The sequence below is a fragment of the Octopus sinensis genome, linkage group LG1, assembly GCF_006345805.1.
Source record: "Octopus sinensis linkage group LG1, ASM634580v1, whole genome shotgun sequence".
Lineage (NCBI taxonomy): Eukaryota > Metazoa > Mollusca > Cephalopoda > Octopoda > Octopodidae > Octopus > Octopus sinensis.
In genome coordinates, this window is record NC_042997.1 from 204307804 (window position 1) to 204328671 (window position 20868).

The 20868-nt window shown below is 41.4% G+C and overlaps 2 protein-coding genes across 2 annotated transcripts in view; both read left to right on the forward strand.

Annotated features, from left to right (window-relative positions):
* Positions 1–5644, forward strand: part of LOC115215484 (peroxisomal acyl-coenzyme A oxidase 3) — an 80334-nt gene extending 74690 nt beyond the window's left edge. Inside the window, exon 14 of the mRNA XM_029784650.2 lies at positions 3813–5644. Coding sequence (XP_029640510.1) covers positions 3813–3935 — 123 coding nt within the window. The 3' untranslated portion in view covers positions 3936–5644. The remainder of the gene's footprint in view (positions 1–3812) is intronic.
* An 11072-nt stretch (positions 5645–16716) lies between these two features.
* LOC115232358 overlaps positions 16717–20868 on the forward strand; it is a 63249-nt gene continuing 59097 nt past the window's right edge. Inside the window, exon 1 of the mRNA XM_029802204.2 lies at positions 16717–17545. The gene's annotated coding sequence lies outside the window, so the exon portion shown is untranslated. The remainder of the gene's footprint in view (positions 17546–20868) is intronic.

The following is a 20868-nucleotide window of genomic DNA, read 5'->3' on the forward strand; positions in this document are numbered from 1 at the left end:
ATTATTATTATTATTACCTCTGCTGGCAATAAAGGGCCTCTCCCACAGAGTGAAAAGCAGATTGTATAATGCCTGTGCGCGAACAGCTATGCTTCATGACAGTGAAACATGGGCTGTGAGAGCCGAGGACATATGTAGGGTTGAAAGAAATGAAGCCAGTATGGTTCACTGGATGTGCAATGTCAGTGCGTATGTTTGACAGAGTGTAAGCATCTTGAGAGAAAAGTTAGGGATAAGATGCATCAGATGTTGTGTGCAAGAGGGATGACTGCACTGGTATGGTCATGGGATGTGTATGAATGAGGGCAGCTGTGTAAAGAAGTGCTGATCTCTAACTATGGAGGGAATCTGTGAAAGAGGTAGACCCAGGAAGACATGGGACAAAGTGTTGAAGCATACTCTTTGAACTTTGAACCTCCTAGAGGCAAAGACTAGTAACCAAGACCTTTGGTGATGGAGGTCAAGTGGTTGAGTTCTAATTAAGTGTTGGGCCTTACAGAAGCAAAGTGACTGAGTTCCTTTCAAGCACTGAGTCTCATGGAGGCAAAGTGGCTGAGTTCCTTTTCAGTGTTGGGTCTCAGAGAGGCAATGACCAAGACTTTCAGCATTATGTCATGCTTGGAAAGCTGACCCATCAAGCTGAGCAAAATTGCAGTTGTGGCAGATACTAGTGTTACGCAAATGACACCCATGCCACTGGCACATAAAAGCACCCATTACACTCTCAGAGTGGTTGATGTTAGGAAGGGCATCCAGCTATAGAAACTCTGCCAGATCAGCCTGACGTCTGGTGCAGCCTTCCAGCCCTGGTCAAACGGTCCAACCCATGCCAGCATGGACAACGGATGTTTAATGATGATGACACACACACACACACGTGTGTGTGTCTGTGTCTTTTTCACCCTGCCACACACTCACTTGGCAACTGATGTTGGTGTATTTATATCCATGTGACTTAGCAGTTCAGCAAAAGGAGCCAATATAATACGTATCAGGCTTAAAAAAATAATTACTGGGGTTGAGTCGTTTACTCTTTTACGTGTTTCAGTCATTGGACTGTGGCCATGCTGGAGCATCACCTTTAGTTGAGAAAATCGACCCCAGGACTTATTCTTTGTAAGCTTAGTACTTATTCTATTGGTTCTTCTGCTGAACCGCTAAGTTAAGGGGATGTAAACACAACAGCATCGGTTGTCAAAGCAATGGTGGAGGGACAAACACAGACACACATATATATATATATATATATATATATAATATATATATATATATATATTATATATATATATATATATATATATATATATATATATATGTGCGATGGGCTTCTTTCAATTTCCGTCTACCAAATCCACTTACAAGGCTTTGGTCAGCCTGAGGCTATAGTAGAAGAAACTTGCCCAAGGTGCCACACAGTGGGACTGAACCCGGAACCACGTGGTTGGTAAGCAAGCTACTTGCCACACAGCCACTCCTGTGCCGCTTAGTATATTTACATTTGATATCTGCCAAATATGTTTATCATTGCTTTGTTTTATTTTGTGAAACGTTCTAACAACTGTCTTAAAAAATAGAAAAAAGAAATAACCTTAGTGGGATTTGATCTCAGAACATAAGGAGGTGGAACAAATACTTTGAGAGGTTTTGTTTGACGTTCTAAATATTCTGCCAGTTCACCATCTTATTATTGTCTTCCACTAATAATAATAATAATAATAATATAATAATAATAATAAGAGTGTGGAAAATGTGACCGACTTGGTGAAGTGGCTGTGAGAGCCTTGCACAAAAAGAATACAAGCACTGCCACGATAAAGTGTGTGTGTATCTTCATTGGTTTTTATACCGTAAATACCAATATGAAGTAACAGAGAACTGGTATGAGCATGTACCAAGTAAAGTTATGTAGGAGGATGGAAAAGTAACGATACTCTTGGGACTATAATTTTCAGACGAATCTTGTAATCGAACACCGTCGGCTGGTCATATTGAATAAGAGAGACCAATACGGTCAGATTACTGATGTAGCCATACCAAATGACATGGATGTTGTGAGAGAAGAGGTTGAAAAAATCACCAAATACTCTGAACTGAAAGTGGAAATGGCAAGACTGTATTGAATGCGAGAGGGTAATGTAAAAGTGATACCAGTGGTGATCAGAGTGTTGGGCTCAATCCCATTGAAACTTCAAAACTTCTTAAGGCAACTGGAAACCCCATGCAAGAAGCAGCCTTATTGGGCACAGCACACATCTTAAGGAAAGTATTATCAGTCTGAGGTCCTTGTTGTGACTTGACAGATGACTAAAGACTCCGGTTCATTATTACCTGCACTGTGTTATGAGGGAATAATAATAATAATTCTTTCTACGATAGGCACAAGTCGATTACAGTGTATAACTGGTACTTTATTTATCCCCCCCCCCCCGAAAAGATAAAAGGCAAAGTCGACCTCAGCAGAACTTGAACTCAGAATGTAGTAATAGGCAAAATACCACTAAGCATTTTGCCCAGCATGCTAACAATTCTGCCAGCTTGGAACTGCACGCATATTGTGTAAAGTACTATCTGTCTGAAATCTTTGTTGTGACTTGAGAGACAGTACAAATCCCTGGTTGACACAAAGCACCATTCGAGCGTGATCGTTACCAGCGTCGCCTTATTGGTACTTGTGCCGGTGGTACATGAAAAAACATTCGAGCGAGGTCGTTACCAGTACCGCCTGACTGGTCCTCGTGCTGGTGGCACATAAAAGCACCCACTACACTCTTGGAGTGGTTAGCGTTAGGAAGGGCATCCAGCTGTAGAAACTCTGCCAGATCAGATTGGAGCCTGGTGCACCCATCTGGCTCACCAGTCCTCAGTCAAACCGTCCAACCCATGCCAGCATGGAAAGCGGACTTTAAACGATGATGATGAAGAACAACCTCACGATATTGTATACTGTGTGAGGTCTATAATAATAATTTCTAATTTTGGGATGGGGAAGTTGATTACATTGCCCCCCCCCCATGTTCAACTAGTAATTATGTTATCAATCCTGATGGGATGGAAGTCAAAGTGAACCTCAGTAGCATTTGAACCCAGAACATAAAGATGGACAAAATGCCGCTTTGCACGTTACCCGGCATGCTTATGATGCTTCCACTGCTTTAATGACAAAAACAACCAACAATAATAATGATTTCAAATTTTTGCCATGAGGGCAGCTTGTGGGAGGGGATTAAATCGATTACATCGGCCCCAGTGCATAACTGATACTCGTTTGATTGACCCCGAAAGGATGAAAGGCAAAGTCGACCTCGGCGGAATTTGAACTAAGAACATAGCAATGGGTGAAATACCACTAAGCATTTCTCCTGGCGTGCTAATGATTCTGCCAGCTCGCCGCCTTCAACAGCAACAGCAGCCGTCCAAGAATTTGGACCTGGAGATCTCCATTTCCAGGGACTTTGAGGGCCACCTCCCAGTGGTGTTGGGCGTCAACGAAGAGCCCTCAACTACAACAAGATGACCAAAGTTTTTTTTCTCCCGCCCCTAAGCCCCAGGCCATCACCCTTACCCGTCTTGTTGCTTAACAACAACCAATAATAATCATTTAAGTCCAAGGTCAGCAATTTTGAGGTTGGAATTTGCCAATTACATCAACTCCAGTATTTAACTGGTACTTTATTTTATCAACATGGAAAGTATGAAAGACAAAGTTGAACTCAGAAGATTAGAGTACTGGAAAAAAACTGATGCTCTTAATAGTGTCAGTTCCTGATCCTTTCCAATAATGAAACTTATCGCTTGTTTGTCTTTATTTTCAGATTTACAAGAATTTGTACAGTGCCATGACACAAGGAAAACATGTGTTTGAGCGGCCAGAATGGTGGAAAGAATTTTCCAGTCCTATTACTGTTGGTTCTTTACCAACAAAGAGCAAACTGTGATGATGTTGACGGGGGCCATTGCTTGCTGTTATATTAACACAGAAATATTGTTAAACCCAAGAAATATATATTTTTTATGACCTGTTCTTCAAATTTTACTTTGTTAAACTAAATATATTGCTTATTGTCATCAACAGATCTTGTTTTAAATTCTTATTATTGTTTTCAGTCATTAGCCATACTGGAGCACCGTCTTTGAGGTGTTTCAGTTGATTATTGTTGTGAAGTAAACTTATTAACTATATGGCCTTGATAGGTTTTTATAAATAATTTATAAATCATTATTGAACCAACTCACCACCAAACAAAAAAATGTAAAATTTTTTAAATGAAGTGCACTTCTATTTTTTTTTTCATAATTTTTATTCTTTGATAATTTTAATATTAAATAATAAAAGATTTAGTGGGATTTTGATAAATTAATTCAAGTTTCACCTGGAGGTAGACCAGTAAGGAGTAACCTCTTTGACTCCACCCCACTAATAACCAACCACTTGTCCTCACTGAAACTGTTCTAAACACCCACCCCTTTCACACATTAAGTCTTGTCTACAGTTGATATCTGTTAGATATAGCATTACTATAACCCAAAGGTTTCTGGTTCAATTTTTAGTTATTGTTGTTAATTCTTCTCTTGACACCTGGCCCCACCATGTACTATGTAAATTACTTTCTTTATAAAAGAATCATCACCTGTAATTTCTCATTTCTATCTCATGAAATCAAATGGCCGAGAGGCTAATGCAGGGGTCCCCAAACTTTTTAGATCATCAACCCCTTCATGGAATCCTTGAGCCCTCATCGACACTCCCAAGCATGTACAAGAAGATAAATAGATAATAATTAAGTAGATGTGCATTTATCAACCCCTTGAATAGTTCCATCAACCCCCTAGGGGTTTGCAGGGACCACTTTGGAGACCCCTGGCCTAATGTATTGTATGACTGACTCCTATGGTTAGTTCAGTATACCACATTACTTTAGCAGATCCTGGTTCTAAAGAAGGTGTAGTTTAACTGATGTGTAACATTCCTAAAATGGGTCCTGGCACTAGGAAAGGCTCAGTTTAGATGATATCACATGATAGAAAGCAAAAAAAACAGAACAATTTAGAACAATAAAAGAAAAAAAAATATTTACCTTTGAACTAATCATACTCTCTCTGCTTAGTGCGGTGGTGGTGGTGATGGAGGTAGGGGTGGTGATGATTATGAGAATATTAATTATTCCTAATTTGTGCAAATGAGTTCCCGAATAAACACTGAACGTTATGAGTAAAAGCACTTTGATGTTTAACACTTTGACATTTAAACAAGCCAGATCCAGACCAAATATTCCACACTGGACAGAGCTCAGCTCTCAAACCTACCTTGCAATGTTGTTCTAAAAAGACAAAAAAAAACAACAATTACATCATTAATTCTCAAAGCTGCGAGATAATGCATGATTAATTAAAAACAATTTGAATAAATAAGAATTCCCTTTGACTAATTAACTTGAGTGTTAAAGGTGTTAAATTAAAATTAGGTTGATTAATTCTTATATTGTAACAACAGAGTTTTTCAAGATCTGTAATTTTCCAAACTCCATTCATGTTTCCAAGTGATTCTGTTTTCTTTGACAGTTCAGTCTTTACAAAATCAAAAATCTTGTATATTTTTCTAATCTGTTAAATATATTCAGCTTTAAATAAAAAGACAAAATATAACTAAAAATAAAACAAACATACAAAAACATGCCTGTTATCAACATGGTATGTATGTGTTTGTGGCAATCAGTAATAATTTAATTAAAGAATTTATAATGAAGTTGACATTCGTTGTTGTTGTAATTTGAGTCCCTTGTTATTTTTGTAATTAATGAAGCACGACCTTCGAACTTTAGGTCTCACCAAGGAAATGACTAGAGACCGAGACCTATGGAAGTATGCTGTGCGTGAGAAGACCAGGCAAGACCAGTGAGAACAGTCAAATCAAACCAAATCAACATCAGTGGAAATTGCAGCTGTGGTTAAGCGAACCATCCGATCGTTTGTCCGTTGCCAGCCTCGCCTGGCCCTTGTGATGGTAGCACGTAAAAACACCATCCGTTTGTGTCTGTTGCCAGCCTCGCATCATCCGCTTGTGTCCGTTGCCAGCCTCGCCTGGCCCTTGTGATGGTAGCACGTAAAAACACCATCCGTTCGTGTCCGTTGCCAGCCTCGCCTGGCCCTTGTGATGGTAGCACGTAAAAACACCATCCATTCGTGTCCGTTGCCAGCCTCGCCTGGCCCCCGTGCTGTAGGCACGTAAAACCACAATCCGCTTGTGTCCGTTGCCAGCCTTGCCTGGCCCCCGTGCCGTTGGCACGTAAAAGCACCGTCCGCTTGTGTCCGTTGCCAGCCTCGTCTGGCCCCGTGCTGGTAGCACGTAAAAGCACCATCTGTTTGTGTCCGTTGCCAGCCTCGCCTGGCCCCCTGTGCCGGTGGCACGTAAAACACCATCTGTTCGTGGCCGTTTGCCAGCTCTGTCTGGCACCTGTGGAGATGGCACGTAAAAAGCACCCACTACACTCACGGAGTGGTTGGCGTTAGGAAGGGCATCCAGCCGTAGAAACACTGCCAAATCTGACTGGGCCTGATGAAGCCTTCCGGCTTCACAAACCCCAGTTAAACTGTCCAACCCATGCTAGCATGGAAAACGGACGCTAAATGATGATGATGATGATGATGAAGCTAGTATGCTCCGCTGGTTGTGTAAAGTCAGTGTGCATACACGACAGAGTGTAAGCACCCTGAGAGAAAAGTTGGACACAGAAGCAAAAGAGACGATTGAGCTGGTATGGTCAAGTGTGTTGTGTATGGATGAGGACAGTTGTGTGAAGAGGTGACACACCCTACTAGTGGAGGGAACCTGTGGGAGAAGTAGACCCAGGAAGACATGGGATAAGGTGGTGAAGCACGACCTTTGAACATTGGGCCTCAGAGAAGCAATGATAGGAGACTGAGACCTTTGGAGATATGCTGTGTTTGAGAAGACCTGGTAAACCAACTGAGATTGTAGATGTGGTGATGCCAGTGTCGAATAAATGGCTCGTTTAAAAGTATCCTTCAATCGTCGGGGCAATATTCTGTGCAGAAATGTTAGCACACCAGGCAAAATGCTTATCGGTATTTCGTCTGCCGTTATGTTCTGAGCTCAAGTTCCGCCGAGGTCGACTTTACCTTTCATCCTTACGGGGTCGATTAAATAAGCACCAGTTACGCACTGGGGTCGATATAATCGACTTAATCCGTTTGTCTGTCCTTGTTTGTCCTCTCTGTGTTTGGCCCCTTGTGGGTAGTAAAGAATTAGGTATTTCATCTGTCTTTATGTTCTGTGTTCAAATTCTGCTGAGGTCGGCTTTGCCTTTCATCCTTTCAGGGTTGATAAATTAAGTACCAGTTGCGTACTGGGGTTGATCTAATCGACTGCACTCCCCCACTCAAATTTCGGGCCTTGTGTCTAGTGTAGAAAAGAATATTCTGTGCTTGAGAAGACTTGTGGCCGATGCTAGTACCACTCTGAGTGGCATGTAAAAAGCACCATTTGAGCATGGCCAAGCATGGTTGATGCCAGTGTTGCATGACTGGTTCCCATGCCAGTGGCACATACAATGAAGATGATGAAAGTAAAAAAGATATATTTTTTTATCTTTTACTTGTTTCAATCATTGGACTGTGGCCATGCTGGGGCACTGCCTCGAAAGGTTTAGTTGAACAAATTGACCTGAGCCCTTCTGCTTTTTTAAGCCTGGGTCTTCTATCAGTTTGAATCGCTAAGTTGTAGGGCTGGGGTGACAGACATAAACACACACATAAACGTGTGTGTATATATATTCTTTTACTTGTTTCAGTCATTTGACTGTAGCCATGCTGGAGCACTGCCTTTAGTCGAACAAATCCGCCCAAGGACTTATTCTTTGTAAGCTTAGCACTTATTCTATTGTTCACTTTTGCTGACCCGCTAAGTTACGAGTATGTAAACACACCAATATTGGTTGTCAGCGATGGTGGGGAGACAAAAACAGACACACAAGTATATACATATACATATATATATTATCATCATCATCATCATCATTTAGCGTCCGCTTTCCATGGGTTGGACGGTTCAACTGGGGTCTGTGAAGCTGGAAGGCTTCGTCAGGCCCAGTCAGACCTGGCAGTGTTTCTACGGCTGGATGCCCTTCCTAACGCCAACCACTCCGTATATATACATACACACACAACGGGATTCTTCTAGTTTCTGTCGATCAAATCCACTCGCAAGGGTTTGGTCAGCCTGAAGATATAGTAGAAGACACTTGCCCAAGGTGCCATACAAAGGGACTGAACCTGGAACCATGTGGTTGGGAAGCAAGCTTCTTACTGCAAAGCCACTCTGTGCCTATATATATATATATATATATATATATATATATATATATATATATATATAATCATACTTTAATGTATGTTTTCCAAGCTAGCATGGGTTAGACACTTTGACAGTAGCTGGTAAGGCCTGGTCCTTAAAAAGCACTATTTGGGTGTGGCCGATGCCAGTGCTGCCTGACTGGCACTTGTGCCAAATTTTCTGCACTTTTCAATGTATTGACATCTGCAACAAGTCTAAGTGCAGTTAATTCAAGAAGTGTTATATGTTAGTCATCATCATCATCATCAAGATGTCTGTTTTCTATACTGGCATAAGTTAGATGGTTTTTCTGGAATTGGTAAGCCGGAGAGCTGCACCAGGTTCCAGTTTGAATTTGACTTGGTTTCTACAACTGGATGCACGTCCTAATGCCAACCACTCCAACACATAGAATGCAACAGGTGCTACCCATTTTTGCCAGCTGAATGGACTGGGGCAATGGGAAATAAGAGCACAGTACACAACCAGGAATAAAGCTATGAACCGCATACCCAAACCCCTAAACCACATGCCTCCGTGGCCCATCTAGCCAACATGCATTGGGTTCAGTTCCTGGTCTAAGCAATACATTGTGTTCTTGAGCATGGTACTTCACTTGACATTGCTCCAGTATACTTAGTTAGATTTGAATACCAACTCATAGATGGTGTAGCCTTCTCTCACCTCCATCTTTCACACCCTCAAAGTGCCACCAAGTGACGATTTGGGAGCATCTAGAAGGTACTTGTGTCTGATCCTAACAACATCGGCACCTAAAACTATTGGTAAACCATGGCAACTCCTACCATATCGTTTTCCCTGGTGTGAGATAGCTAGGCTTGTTTCATTTTTCTTGGGACTACATCATACAATATGTTCTTTCTAAAAGCTGGAATGGTTTGAGGAATACTTGACTGCTATATCTAGCAAGCAGAGCAACCACATAGGGAGCTTCCCCCTCATTATTTCATGGAAATGGTTGGAATTGTAAGGAATTGGTTTAAGTATAATTCAGATGGTTCTATGTAAATGAGGGACATGTCTGATAAGAAGAAGAGTATCTGGACCTGGCACAGTAAGGAAAACTGGTGGGCATCCATTGGGGTCCTTACTGCATGTCAGAAGGGGACAGCTTAGTCAAAGCTGATCTTCAGCATAACAACAACAGCAACTAAAACAACAAACCTTTGACTCACTGATGTTCTTTATTCCAGTGTCATGTTGTTCCACCCTCCTCCTGTGTTTTGGTTTCAGTTTTTGGCAAGTTCAGAGGAGAGAGTAAGTTGATTGCATCTGCCTCAGTGCTCAACTGGTCCTTATTTCATTGACCCTGAAAGAATAAAAGGCAAAGTCAACTCTAGCAGAATTGGAACTTAGAATGCAAAGATGGTGCAGGAATGGCTGCGTGGTAAGTAGCTTGCTTACCGACCACACGATTCCAGGTTCAGTCCCACTGTATGGCACCTTGGGCAAGAGTCTTCTCCTATAGCTTTGGGCTGACCAAAGCCTTGTGAATGGATTTGGTTGATGGAAACTGAAAGAAGCCTGTTGTGTATGCATGTATATATATATATATATATATATATATGTATGTGTATGTTTGTCTCTCCAACATCGCTTGACAACTGATGTTGGTGTGTTTACATCCCCCGTTACTTAGCAGTTTAGCAAATGAGACTGATAGAATAAGCTTAAAAAGTTCTGGGGTCGATTTGCTCGATAAAAGGCCGTGCTCCAGCATGGCCGCAGTCAAATGTCTGAAGCAAATAAAAGAAAATGGATGAAACGCTGCTAGACATTTTGCTTGGCATGCTAATGGTTTTACCAGCTCCCTAACTTCAACCCCTCCTGTATGTTTTACCACTACAACCATGGTCTCTGCTCCTCTAGAATTACCATCTAAACACTGTCTCTATCCATACTAATCTATGACACCCACTTCTCATCCTGTCATCACTCCACCATCCTCCGCTAATGTGCCTGATTCCCGGAACTGCTACGCAACAGTTTGGTTGGACCTGCCTGTCCAGATCTCCATATCTTTAGAAATAAACATCAGAAGTGGCTGTGTGGTAAGTAGCTTGCCAACCAACCACATGGTTCCGGGTTCAGTCCCACTGCGTGGCACCTTGGGCAAGTGTCTTCTACTATAGCCTCGGGTTGACCAAAGCTTTGTGAGTGGATTTGGTAGACGAAAACTGAAAGAAGCCCGTTGTATATATGTATATATATATATGTGTGCATGTATGTTTGTGTGTCTGTCCCCCTTGCATTGTTTGACAACCGATGCTGGTGTGTTTATGTCCCCGTCACTTAGCGGTTCGGCAAAAAGAGACCGATAGAATAAGTACTGGGCTTACAAAGAATAAGTCCCGGGGTTGAGTTGCTCGACTAAAGGCGGTGCTCCAGCATGGCCGCAGTCAAATGACTGAAACAAGTAAAAGAGTAAAAGAGAGAGAGAGAGTAACCACACCAACATCATCAATGTGTTCCTTCTTCCAATATAGGAAGGTTTGTTGATGCATGCACATTGTTCTTTAAAGGAGCACTCCATTGGTTACGATGACGAGGGTCCCAGCTGGTACGATCAACGGAACAGCTGGCTCATGAAATTAATGTACAAGTGGCTGAGCACTCCATAGACATGTGTACCCTTAACATAGTTCTCAAGGAGATTCAGCGTGACACAGTGTGTGACAAGGCTGGCCCTTTCAAATACAGGTTCTACTCATTTTTGCCAGCTGAGTGGACTGGAGCAACATGAAATAAAGTGTCTTGCTCAAGGACACAACGCTTCGCCTTAACCGCTAAGCTACAAGCCTTTACCTTGGATCGTAGGGCGACCTGTTGTGCTTGAGGTGACCTATTGAGTCAAGTACATCAACATCAAAATAAATATCAAAAGGAAATTGTAGTTGTGATACCTCTGCCGGTGGCACGTAAAAAGCACCATCCAAATGTGGCTGATGCCAGCACCGCCTTGACTGGCTTCTGTGCCAGTGACATGTAAAAAGCATCAACCGATTGTGGCCATTGCCAGCCTCCCCTGGCACCTGTGCCAGTGGCACGTAAAAGACACCCACTACACTCATGGAGTGGTTGGCGTTAGGAAAGGCATCCAGCTGTAGAAACACTGCCAGATCAGACTAGAGCCTGGTGCATCCTCTTGGCTTCCCAGACCCCGGTCAAACCATCCAACCCATGCTAGCATGGAAAACGGACGTAAAACGATAATGATGATATATATATATATGTAATGAAGAGGCCCGAAAATCTAACAATGATCTGTTGGTAGGAGTTATCGAATATAACTGATGATGATGATGATTCTTGCAGAGTAAGTCTTCGTGTTGAAATGTGTGTAACTCAAAGGCAAAGTTTCAAACAACAGGATTTATTTCCGTTACATTTAAAATTATGAATCAACCACATCGGATCGATGAAAATCAACAAATAATTTTAACTGTATGCATTTGCTGACAATCTACTTAAACCTTATGAAATTCCTAGTGAGGAAAGGGTATGTGACAGATGTGATAGAAAGGGTCATCTGTAAATGTGGTAGGTATGACAATTAAATCTCTCTATGTATAAAGCTGAAGTTGTCTGTGTATGGCAGGTTTGGTAGCCTTCAACTAACACTATCTCCTCTGAGACACTGGGGCGCAAGTTGACCAAAATTGAGAGTATGATAGAAGAAGGCTTGCTCTTCCTTCCATACAAGAAAAAATTCAAATCGGACCATGTTAACACCAAAAATTATTAATATCAAAAAGGTGCTTGTTTTTTCTATGAAATCCTTATTATTTATGATTTTTTTACTGCTGTGTCGCCATTTTTTGGTGTATTTCAACCAGGAAAATGTTCACTTAAAGAGAATAACAAGCTACATAATGCAAAATTTTTACTTTTCAAAAATTCCAATTCTAAAGGGTCGAAACAAACCCAAGCAACACCGGGCGATACTGCTAGTAGATTAATAAAGTGTGAATAGACGAATGTCAGCGTGTAACAAATGAGGGAGGGAGAAAGGAGAGATGCTTACAATAGTTTTCATTTGATCCAGTGACATCATTTCTTGTTCAGCCCCCAAACCGTCTGCAACAGGCTGTCATGATCACACGCAGGGAACTGACCTCTTTGGCTGGTCAGCTGTTCAAATTCATAACAGTCTGCAGCTATAGAAAGATGGACAAACCTTAACTAAATATTCAGGTTAGATCTGGTTCATCTGAACTCAATTTCAGCAAGCTGCTCATTAAAATCTCATTGGTCATTGTTTCAATTGACAGGACTTTACTGGCGAAACATAAAAGGCACCCAGTACACTCTTTGAAGTGGTCAGTGTTAGGAAGGGTACCCAGCCATAGAAACCAAGCCAAAACAGAGAAATGGGGCCTGGTGCAGCTTTCTGGCTTACCAGTTCCAGTCAAACCATTTAACTCCTGCCAACATGGTAAATGGATGTTAAGTGATGATAATGATGATGATGATAATGATGTATCTCAGAAACAATAAGTTGGCTGAAGCAGGTGTAACATAGGTGTAACTTTGTTTCACCTATGTTCTGAGTTCCAGTTATCCTCTGTAGGTGCAGATGTGGTTGTGTGGTTAAAGGTTTGCTTCCCAACCACATGGTTCCAGGTTCAGTCCCACCTTGCATGGCATCCTCCAATACATAATGTACAGGGTGACAGTGCTAAATAGTGATGCATATAAATACAAGCCTGTTAGCAGTTCAAGTGTGCTTGAGGCATATTCAGATCCATAGGAATGTCATGGAGAGAATTTCTTGCAGTAGGCAGATAGGTGTAAGGTCACCAAGTCCGTTCACAGCACTCCCTAATCACTCTGGTCTGGTTAGGGAATGTTGTAAACTGAGTCACCTATTTGTCTACACAAAGAAATTTTCTTTGGTAACTAGCAGACAGGAGGTAACACACAAGAGAAGATCATGGCCTCTACACATCAAACTCTTTTCATTTATCATTCAACTTATATATATATATAAGTGTGTGTGTGTGTGTGTGTATGTGTATATATATATATATATATATATCATGTGACCTCGTGAGCACCGCCAGCAATTTTTTTCCCTCTGTCTTCCCTTCTCGGGATCTTTCCTTCTCCTTTGTTTCTGACGAAGAGCTCCGCTCGAAACGTTAAACCCTCCTTCTTCCCTTCTTTCCTGAGCGTCCAATAATACTTTATTTGTTCCACGTCCTCGCGTTGCTGTGTTTTTTTGTATTTTCTTGTTTGGATTAACTATATATATATATATATATATATATATATATATATATATATTTGTGTGTGTGTGTGAGGCTGACATTAAAAGTATTTAAAGCTACACCCTTGTTCTATGTATTTCTTTGTACCATGTTCCTATCAAATGATATTACAGCCTTCTGAAGGAGTCAACCTTTAGATGACTCCACGACCCTGATTCAAACAGCCATGTAAAGTATGCTACATAGATGGCTGATTTAATTTTTGAAATAGTTAAAAGTGTCTTTAAATTTGAAATCCCTTTCTTTGTATCCACCATAGAGCAGTCATTATAGCAGTCACTTTTACGGCATGTGAGTTACATGTCTTGACAAGCAGAAATAGTACAGCATCAATATGGCTGTTATGCTGGCAAGTTGGCTTGGGAAAATACCTCAATGCCTGGAATATTGATTGTCCTGATACCAAACACCCATCATCATCATCATCTTTTAACGTCCGTTTTCCATGCTGACATGGGTTGGACGGTTTGACTGGGGACTGGCAAGCTAGGAGGCCACACCAGGCTCCAATCTGATCCGGCAAAGTTTTTACAGCTGGATGCCCTTCCTAAAGCCAACCACTCCGAGAGTGTAGTGGGTGCCTTTAACATCCCACCAGCACAGGGAGCCAGTGAGGTGGCTCTGGCAGTGACCCACGCATGAAGGGTGCTTATTGCATACCATCAGCACAGAAGCCAATCAGGCAGCACTGGCATCGGCCACAACTGCAATTTCTATTTGATTGTGATTTACTGGACTCGTGCCGGTGGCACATAAAAAGCACCATCCAAACGTGGCCGATGTCAGCGCTGTCTCGACTGGCTCCTGTGCCAGTGGCACATAAAAAGCACCATCTGAACGTGGCCGATGCCAGCGCCGCCTTGGCTGGCTTCCGTTCCAGTGGCACGTTAAAAGCACCACCCGATCGTGGCCGATGCCAGACTCCCCTGGCACCTCTGCAGGTGGCACGTAAAAAGCACTCACTACACTCGCGGAGTAGATGGCGTTAGGAAGGGCATCCAGCTGTAGAAACACTGCCAGATCAGACTGGAGCCTGGTGCAGCCCCTGGCTTCCCAGACCCCGGTCGAACCATCCAACCCGTGCTAGCGCAGAAAACGGATGTTAAACGATGATGATGATGATGAATAAGTCTTCGCAAGCATAGAATGTCACTCAATGATTCACAGATACTTTTTAAATGGGCTGGTTATGTGACACTGGTGTAGGCTACGGCTGTGATCTCACTTTACTTGCCAGGTCTTCTCAATCACAGCATATCTCCAGAGGTCTCAGTCTTTCATCATTGCCTCTGTGAAGCCCAAAGTTCAAAGATCATTCTTCAAATATGCACCCAGGTTGCTAGAAATTGTTTAACTTTTCAGTTCAGCATTAGTGTAAAAACCATACTGCCCACATGTTGGTAGGCACCATTGTCCTGTCCATTAAGCTAATATTCCTTCAGTTCCAGTGCCGTCAAGATTTTGACCCTCTAGCTTTCATTATCATTGGTCATATTTTCTGACATCATACTTCAAAGATATGTGAGCTTGTTCTCAGTATAATGACTTTGATCATAAATAATTAAGTTCAAATTAACATTTGAGCTCAAAATAATGTTATGCTCAAAGTACTGTTAAAATCAGTTTAATGTTAAGCTCAAGGCAGAGTGAGTGAGTGAGTGAGTGAGACAGACAGACAGACAGACAAAAACACAGACAGACAGACAGACAGACACACACACACACTAAGTCAGTTGCCATAGTAAAACTGAGTTTCGGATGCCAGGGTAGAAGTCTACTCAGGCATCTCGCCAGTTATTAAGAGAAAAAAATTTGTTATGAAAATGACCGTTGAACGAAGGGAAATTACTATGAAGATAACCGTTATTAAGACAAGCAAAAGAGCTATGAGAATGACCGTTAAGTAAAGGGAAGTTACCCGAATAAGGAGAAAGTAAAAATACTCAAAGAAGGTGAACCCATGCTCATAGAATCCACATATGCACACATGTACTTACATACACATGCATGCACGAACACCATACGCGGATTCTATGAGTGTCGGTTTACCGTCTTCGAGTAGTTTTCAGTCTCCCTATTCGGGTAACTTCCCTTTATTTAACGGTCATTCTCATAGCTCTTTTGTTTGTATTAATAACTATCATCATCATCATCATCGTTTAACGTCCGTTTTCCATGGTTGGACAGTTCAACTGGGGTCTGGGAAGCCAGGAGGCTGCGCCAGGCCCAGTCTTATCTGGCAGTGTTTCTACAGCTGAATGCCCTTCCTAACGCCAACCACTCCGAGAGTGTAGTGGGTGCTTTCTATGTGCCACCTGCACAGGTGCCAGATGAGGCTGGCAAACGGCCTCTTCGTAGTAATTTCCTTTTATTTAACAGTCATTTTCATAGCCTTTTTGTTTGTCTTAATAACTGACAAGGTGCCAGAGCAGACTTCTGCCCTGACATCCGAAACTCTGAGTTTTATAATGGCAACCAACTTATTGTCACATATTATATTATAGATAAATTCCTCTATTTACGTAATACCGAGGTCTCATTCATTCTTTTGTTGTCATATTATTATTATTATTATTATTATTAACATATATATATATATATATATAAATAGAAATATTAAAATTTCTAAGTCTCTCTAAAAGAGACTACAGCAGCGGTACTGGATATTCATAGTTATCGTCAATCTAATATGGCAGTCCAGAAATATAGGACGTTTGCTGCTGTTGATTAGCTCGAAGAGGCCATTGCCTCTAGCTAGCTATGTGACACATGAACCTGTGTCCATTATAACCTTCGAACAGGGGAGGTCGACCACTTCCCCTTGCTGGTCAGGCATCTGCAGACTAGTTTCAGGGTATTTCTAAGTCTCTCTAAAGGAGATTGGAGCTGCCTCCTAGCTTGCCAGTCCCCAGTCAAACTGTCCAACCCATGCCAGCATGGAAAATGGACGTTAGACGATGATGATGATGATAATTATTATTATTATTATTATTATTTTATTATTATTATTATTAAGATAGTAAGCTGGCAGAATCCTTAGCATGCTGGGCAAAATGCTTAGCAACATTTCGTCTGTAATTATTTTCTGAGTTCAGACTCCACTGTGGTTCATTTTGCTTTTCATCCATTCAAGGCTGATAAAATTAGTACCAGCTGAGCACTGGGGGTTGATGGAATTGACTTACCCCCAAACGTGCTGGCCTTGTGTCGATAATTCAAAACCAATATATTCAACACATAATTGATCTTGTTCATTTGTTATAGATTACGTCAAGGGGTTATCTTAATTCTATGTGTGCGTGTGGTTTTGGTCAGGCTTGGGGAGGGGTTCACTCGGCATTTCACTTCTTAGAACCAAGTACTTTTTTGGTGTGGTTCAACAAGCAGTTAATGATTATAAATGATAAATTTACTGCCAAACAAATACCCGATAAATTAAGTCTGCCTCTACCCAGCCATGCTTATCACTGAATAATCTCAAATTACTGCCTTGTCAAGTTTTATATTTATCAAAGCTAAATTCATGCTAATCAAGTTTTGGGATTAAAGGTCTCCTCAGTTGTTGCTATGCAGGATTCAAATCAAGGCACCATTTTGTCACATTAAATAGGTGAAAGGGTGACAGTATTGTGGTCATTGATATTAAATAAGTCATGGCAACACCTAATATCAAACAGTGGCAGATCTCCAAGATTTATAGGTGACGACATTGTATTAATTATCAGAAAATTTGAATTAGGTTTTCATTTACATTTCCTTTCAGTTGTGCATGTGGAGATGAAAGTGAGTGTCATACTTGTTTAATGTTCTAATTAATTAACAAAATCTTGGGAATTGGTTACTGAAGTTGAAATTTTTGCTGCTCTGTTTCACACAGACACACGGGTGTTTTAGGAATGCCAAGGTAAAGTGATCCTTTTTTTCTACTCAATGTAAAAGTAAAAATATATTCTGGTATTGCTTATTACACAAATTAATAAAGTAGAATTAGAGAGAGAGAGAGAGGGGGGGGGCAGTGTATGCATGTGGAAACACACACAAATGCATTTCCAAGCATACACACACACATAAATATGTATGTATATACATACATACAAAACTAGATACACATATACAAACATATATATATGTATACAGACATATGTACGTTTATGAGACAAAAATGCATATAGGCGCAGGAGTGGCTGTGTGGTAAGTAGCTTGTTTACCAACCACATGGTTCTGGGTTCAGTCCCACTGCATGGCACCTTGGGCAAGTGTTTTCTACTATAGCCTCAGGCTGACCAAAGCCTTGTGAGTGGATTTGGTAGACGGAAACTGAAAGAAGCCCGTCGTATATATGTATATATATATATGCGTGCGTGTGTTTGTATATCTGTATTTGTCCCCCTAGCATTGCTTGACAACCGATGCTGGTGTGTTTACGTCCCCGTAACTTAGTGGTTCAGCAAAAGAGAGATAAAATAAGTACTGGGCATACAAAAGAATAAGTCCCGGGGTCGAGTTGCTCGATTAAAGGCAGTGCTCCAGCACGGCCGCAGTCAAAAGAGTAAAGAGAAAAGAGAATATATATTCATACACACAAATGTTTATTATTCGGTTGGAGCATAATTATTGCGGCCTTTTTTTTAAAAAAAAATTTTATTCAACAAAATCAATAATAATATTTAACAAAAACATCTTTAAATGGCGGTCTGACTGTCTGCCAAGCAAATGGGAAGCAGTACCTGAAGCAGATGGCGAATATTCTCTGGAATAATCATTTAAAGATGTTTTTGTTACAGGTTGTTATTGTTTTTGTTGAATAAAATTTGTTGAAAATAAGTTGCAATAATTATGCACCAACCCAATATAATGTATGCATATATCAGTGTTAATTTCTATGCATATATATCATTATCATCGTTTAACGTCTGCTTTCCATGCTAGCATGGGTTGGACGACTTTGATCGAGGGCTGGCGAACCAGATGGCTGCACCAGGCTCCAATCTTGATCTGGCAGAGTTTCTACAGCTGGATGCCCTTCCTAACACCAACCACTCCGAGAGTGTAGTGGGTGCTTTTACGTGCCACCGGCACGGGGGCCAGTCACGCTGTACTGGCAATGACCTCGCTCAAATCCTTTTATACATGCCACTAGCACAGGTGCCAGTAAGGCAACGTTGGTAATGATCACGCTTGAATGGTGCCCTTTTACATGCCATCATCATCATCATCATCGTTTAATGTCCGTTTTCAATGCTAGCATGGGTTGGACGGTTTGACCGGAGTCTGGGAAGCCATGGGCTGCACCAGGCTCCCGTCTGATCTGGCAGTGTTTCTACAGCTGGATGCCCTTCCTAACGCCAACCACTCCGAGAGTGTAGTGGGTGCTTTTTATGTGCCACTGGCACAGGTGCCAGGGGGGCTGGCATCGGCCACGATCGGTTGGTGCTTTTTAATGTGCCACCGGCACGGAAGCCAGCCAAGGTGGCGCTGGCATCGGTCACGTTCGGATGGTGCTTTTTATGTGCCACCGGCACAGAAGCCAGTCAAGGCGGCGCTGGCATAGGCCACGTTCAGATGGAGCTTTTTATGTGCCACCGGCACAGGTATCACAACTACTATTTCCATTGATATTTATTTCGATGTTCATGTACTTGACCCAATAGGTCTCCTCAAGCACAGCGGGATGTTCTGGAATCCAAGGTACTTTGAATGGGCAGGGGCTATGCGGAACTGGTGCAGGAAGCAGCTCGGGTCTTTGCAGTCACAGCATATCTCCAGAGATCTCGGTCCTTCGCCATTGCCTCTGTGAGGCCCAATGCTCTGAGGTCATGCTTGACTACCTCATCCCATGTCTTCCTGGGTCTACCTCTCCCGGTGCTCTAGGCACCCTACTAGCATGGGCACAAGTGCCAGTAAGGCGACGCTGGTAACAATTACGCTCGAATGGTGCCCTGTAAGTGCCACCAGCACGGAAGCCGGTTGGCTGCTCTGTCAATGATCATATATATATATATATAATAAAAATAATATTAGGGAATATTATTCCAAACTCTTACAGGGAAAAATTTAATTTTGTAATACTAAATCAAATTTACTTAATCATTGGTATATGTTTTAATCTTATATTTATTTTTTTTCTATATGGTATAATTTAATTATTTCATTGTTGAATTGATAAAAGGTGTTTTTTTTTCTAATTTATATATTTCCTTTCCAGTGTTGGGCCTCATGGAGGCAATGACCAAGACCCTTGGTATTATGTTGTGCTTGAGAAGACGACCTATCAAGCTGACCAAAATCGTAGTCTTGTCATGCAAATTAGCAGCCACGCCGGTGGCTTGTAAAAGAACCGTGATGTCATGCAAATGGCACCTGTGCTAGTGGCACATAAAAGAACCCATTACACTCTTTGAGCAGTTGGTGTTAGGAAGGGCATCCGGCTTTAGAAACCATGCCAAATCAGATTGGAGTCTGGTGCAACCTTCCAGCTCTGGTCAAACCGTCCAACTCATGCCAGCATGGACAACGGACGGTAGATGATGATGATATGTATATATATATATACATATGAATATACATTCTTTTATTTGTTTTAGTCATTTGACTGCGACCATGCTGGAGCACCACCTTTAGTCGAGCAAATTGACCCCAGGACTTATTTTTTGTAAGCCTAGTACTTATTCTATCGGTCTCTTTTGCTGAACCACTAAGTTACGGGGATGTAAACAATCCACCATTGATAGTCAAGCGATGTTGGTGGGGATAAACACAGTCACACAAACACATACATAAATACATACACACATATATATGTATATATATGCCATGGGCTTCTTTCAGTTTCTATTTATCAAATCCGCTCACAAGTCTTTGGTTGGCCCGAGGCTCTAGTAGATGACACCTGCACATATAGGTGTGTTTGACTTGATTTTGTGGAACTCTTTTTGCTCCTGGACTCCAACCTACCATGGTTTTTATGAAATGAACTTTTTTGATGTACTCTTTCATTTGAGGGGAGTAAGAAAATTTTTTAATTGATTAATATTTTATTTTATTCAGGTTTATAGTATTATGGCACGCTTTAAAATTTTTAGTCGAATGTATATACCTTTTTGATAGGCTGTTCTATATATCTGCATTTTTATTCACATATATAGTTTTACGTTCTGTGTTTTTTATATATGTATATTTTATATGTTTAAGAACCATCGTAATAGTTATATATGATCAAATGTTTGG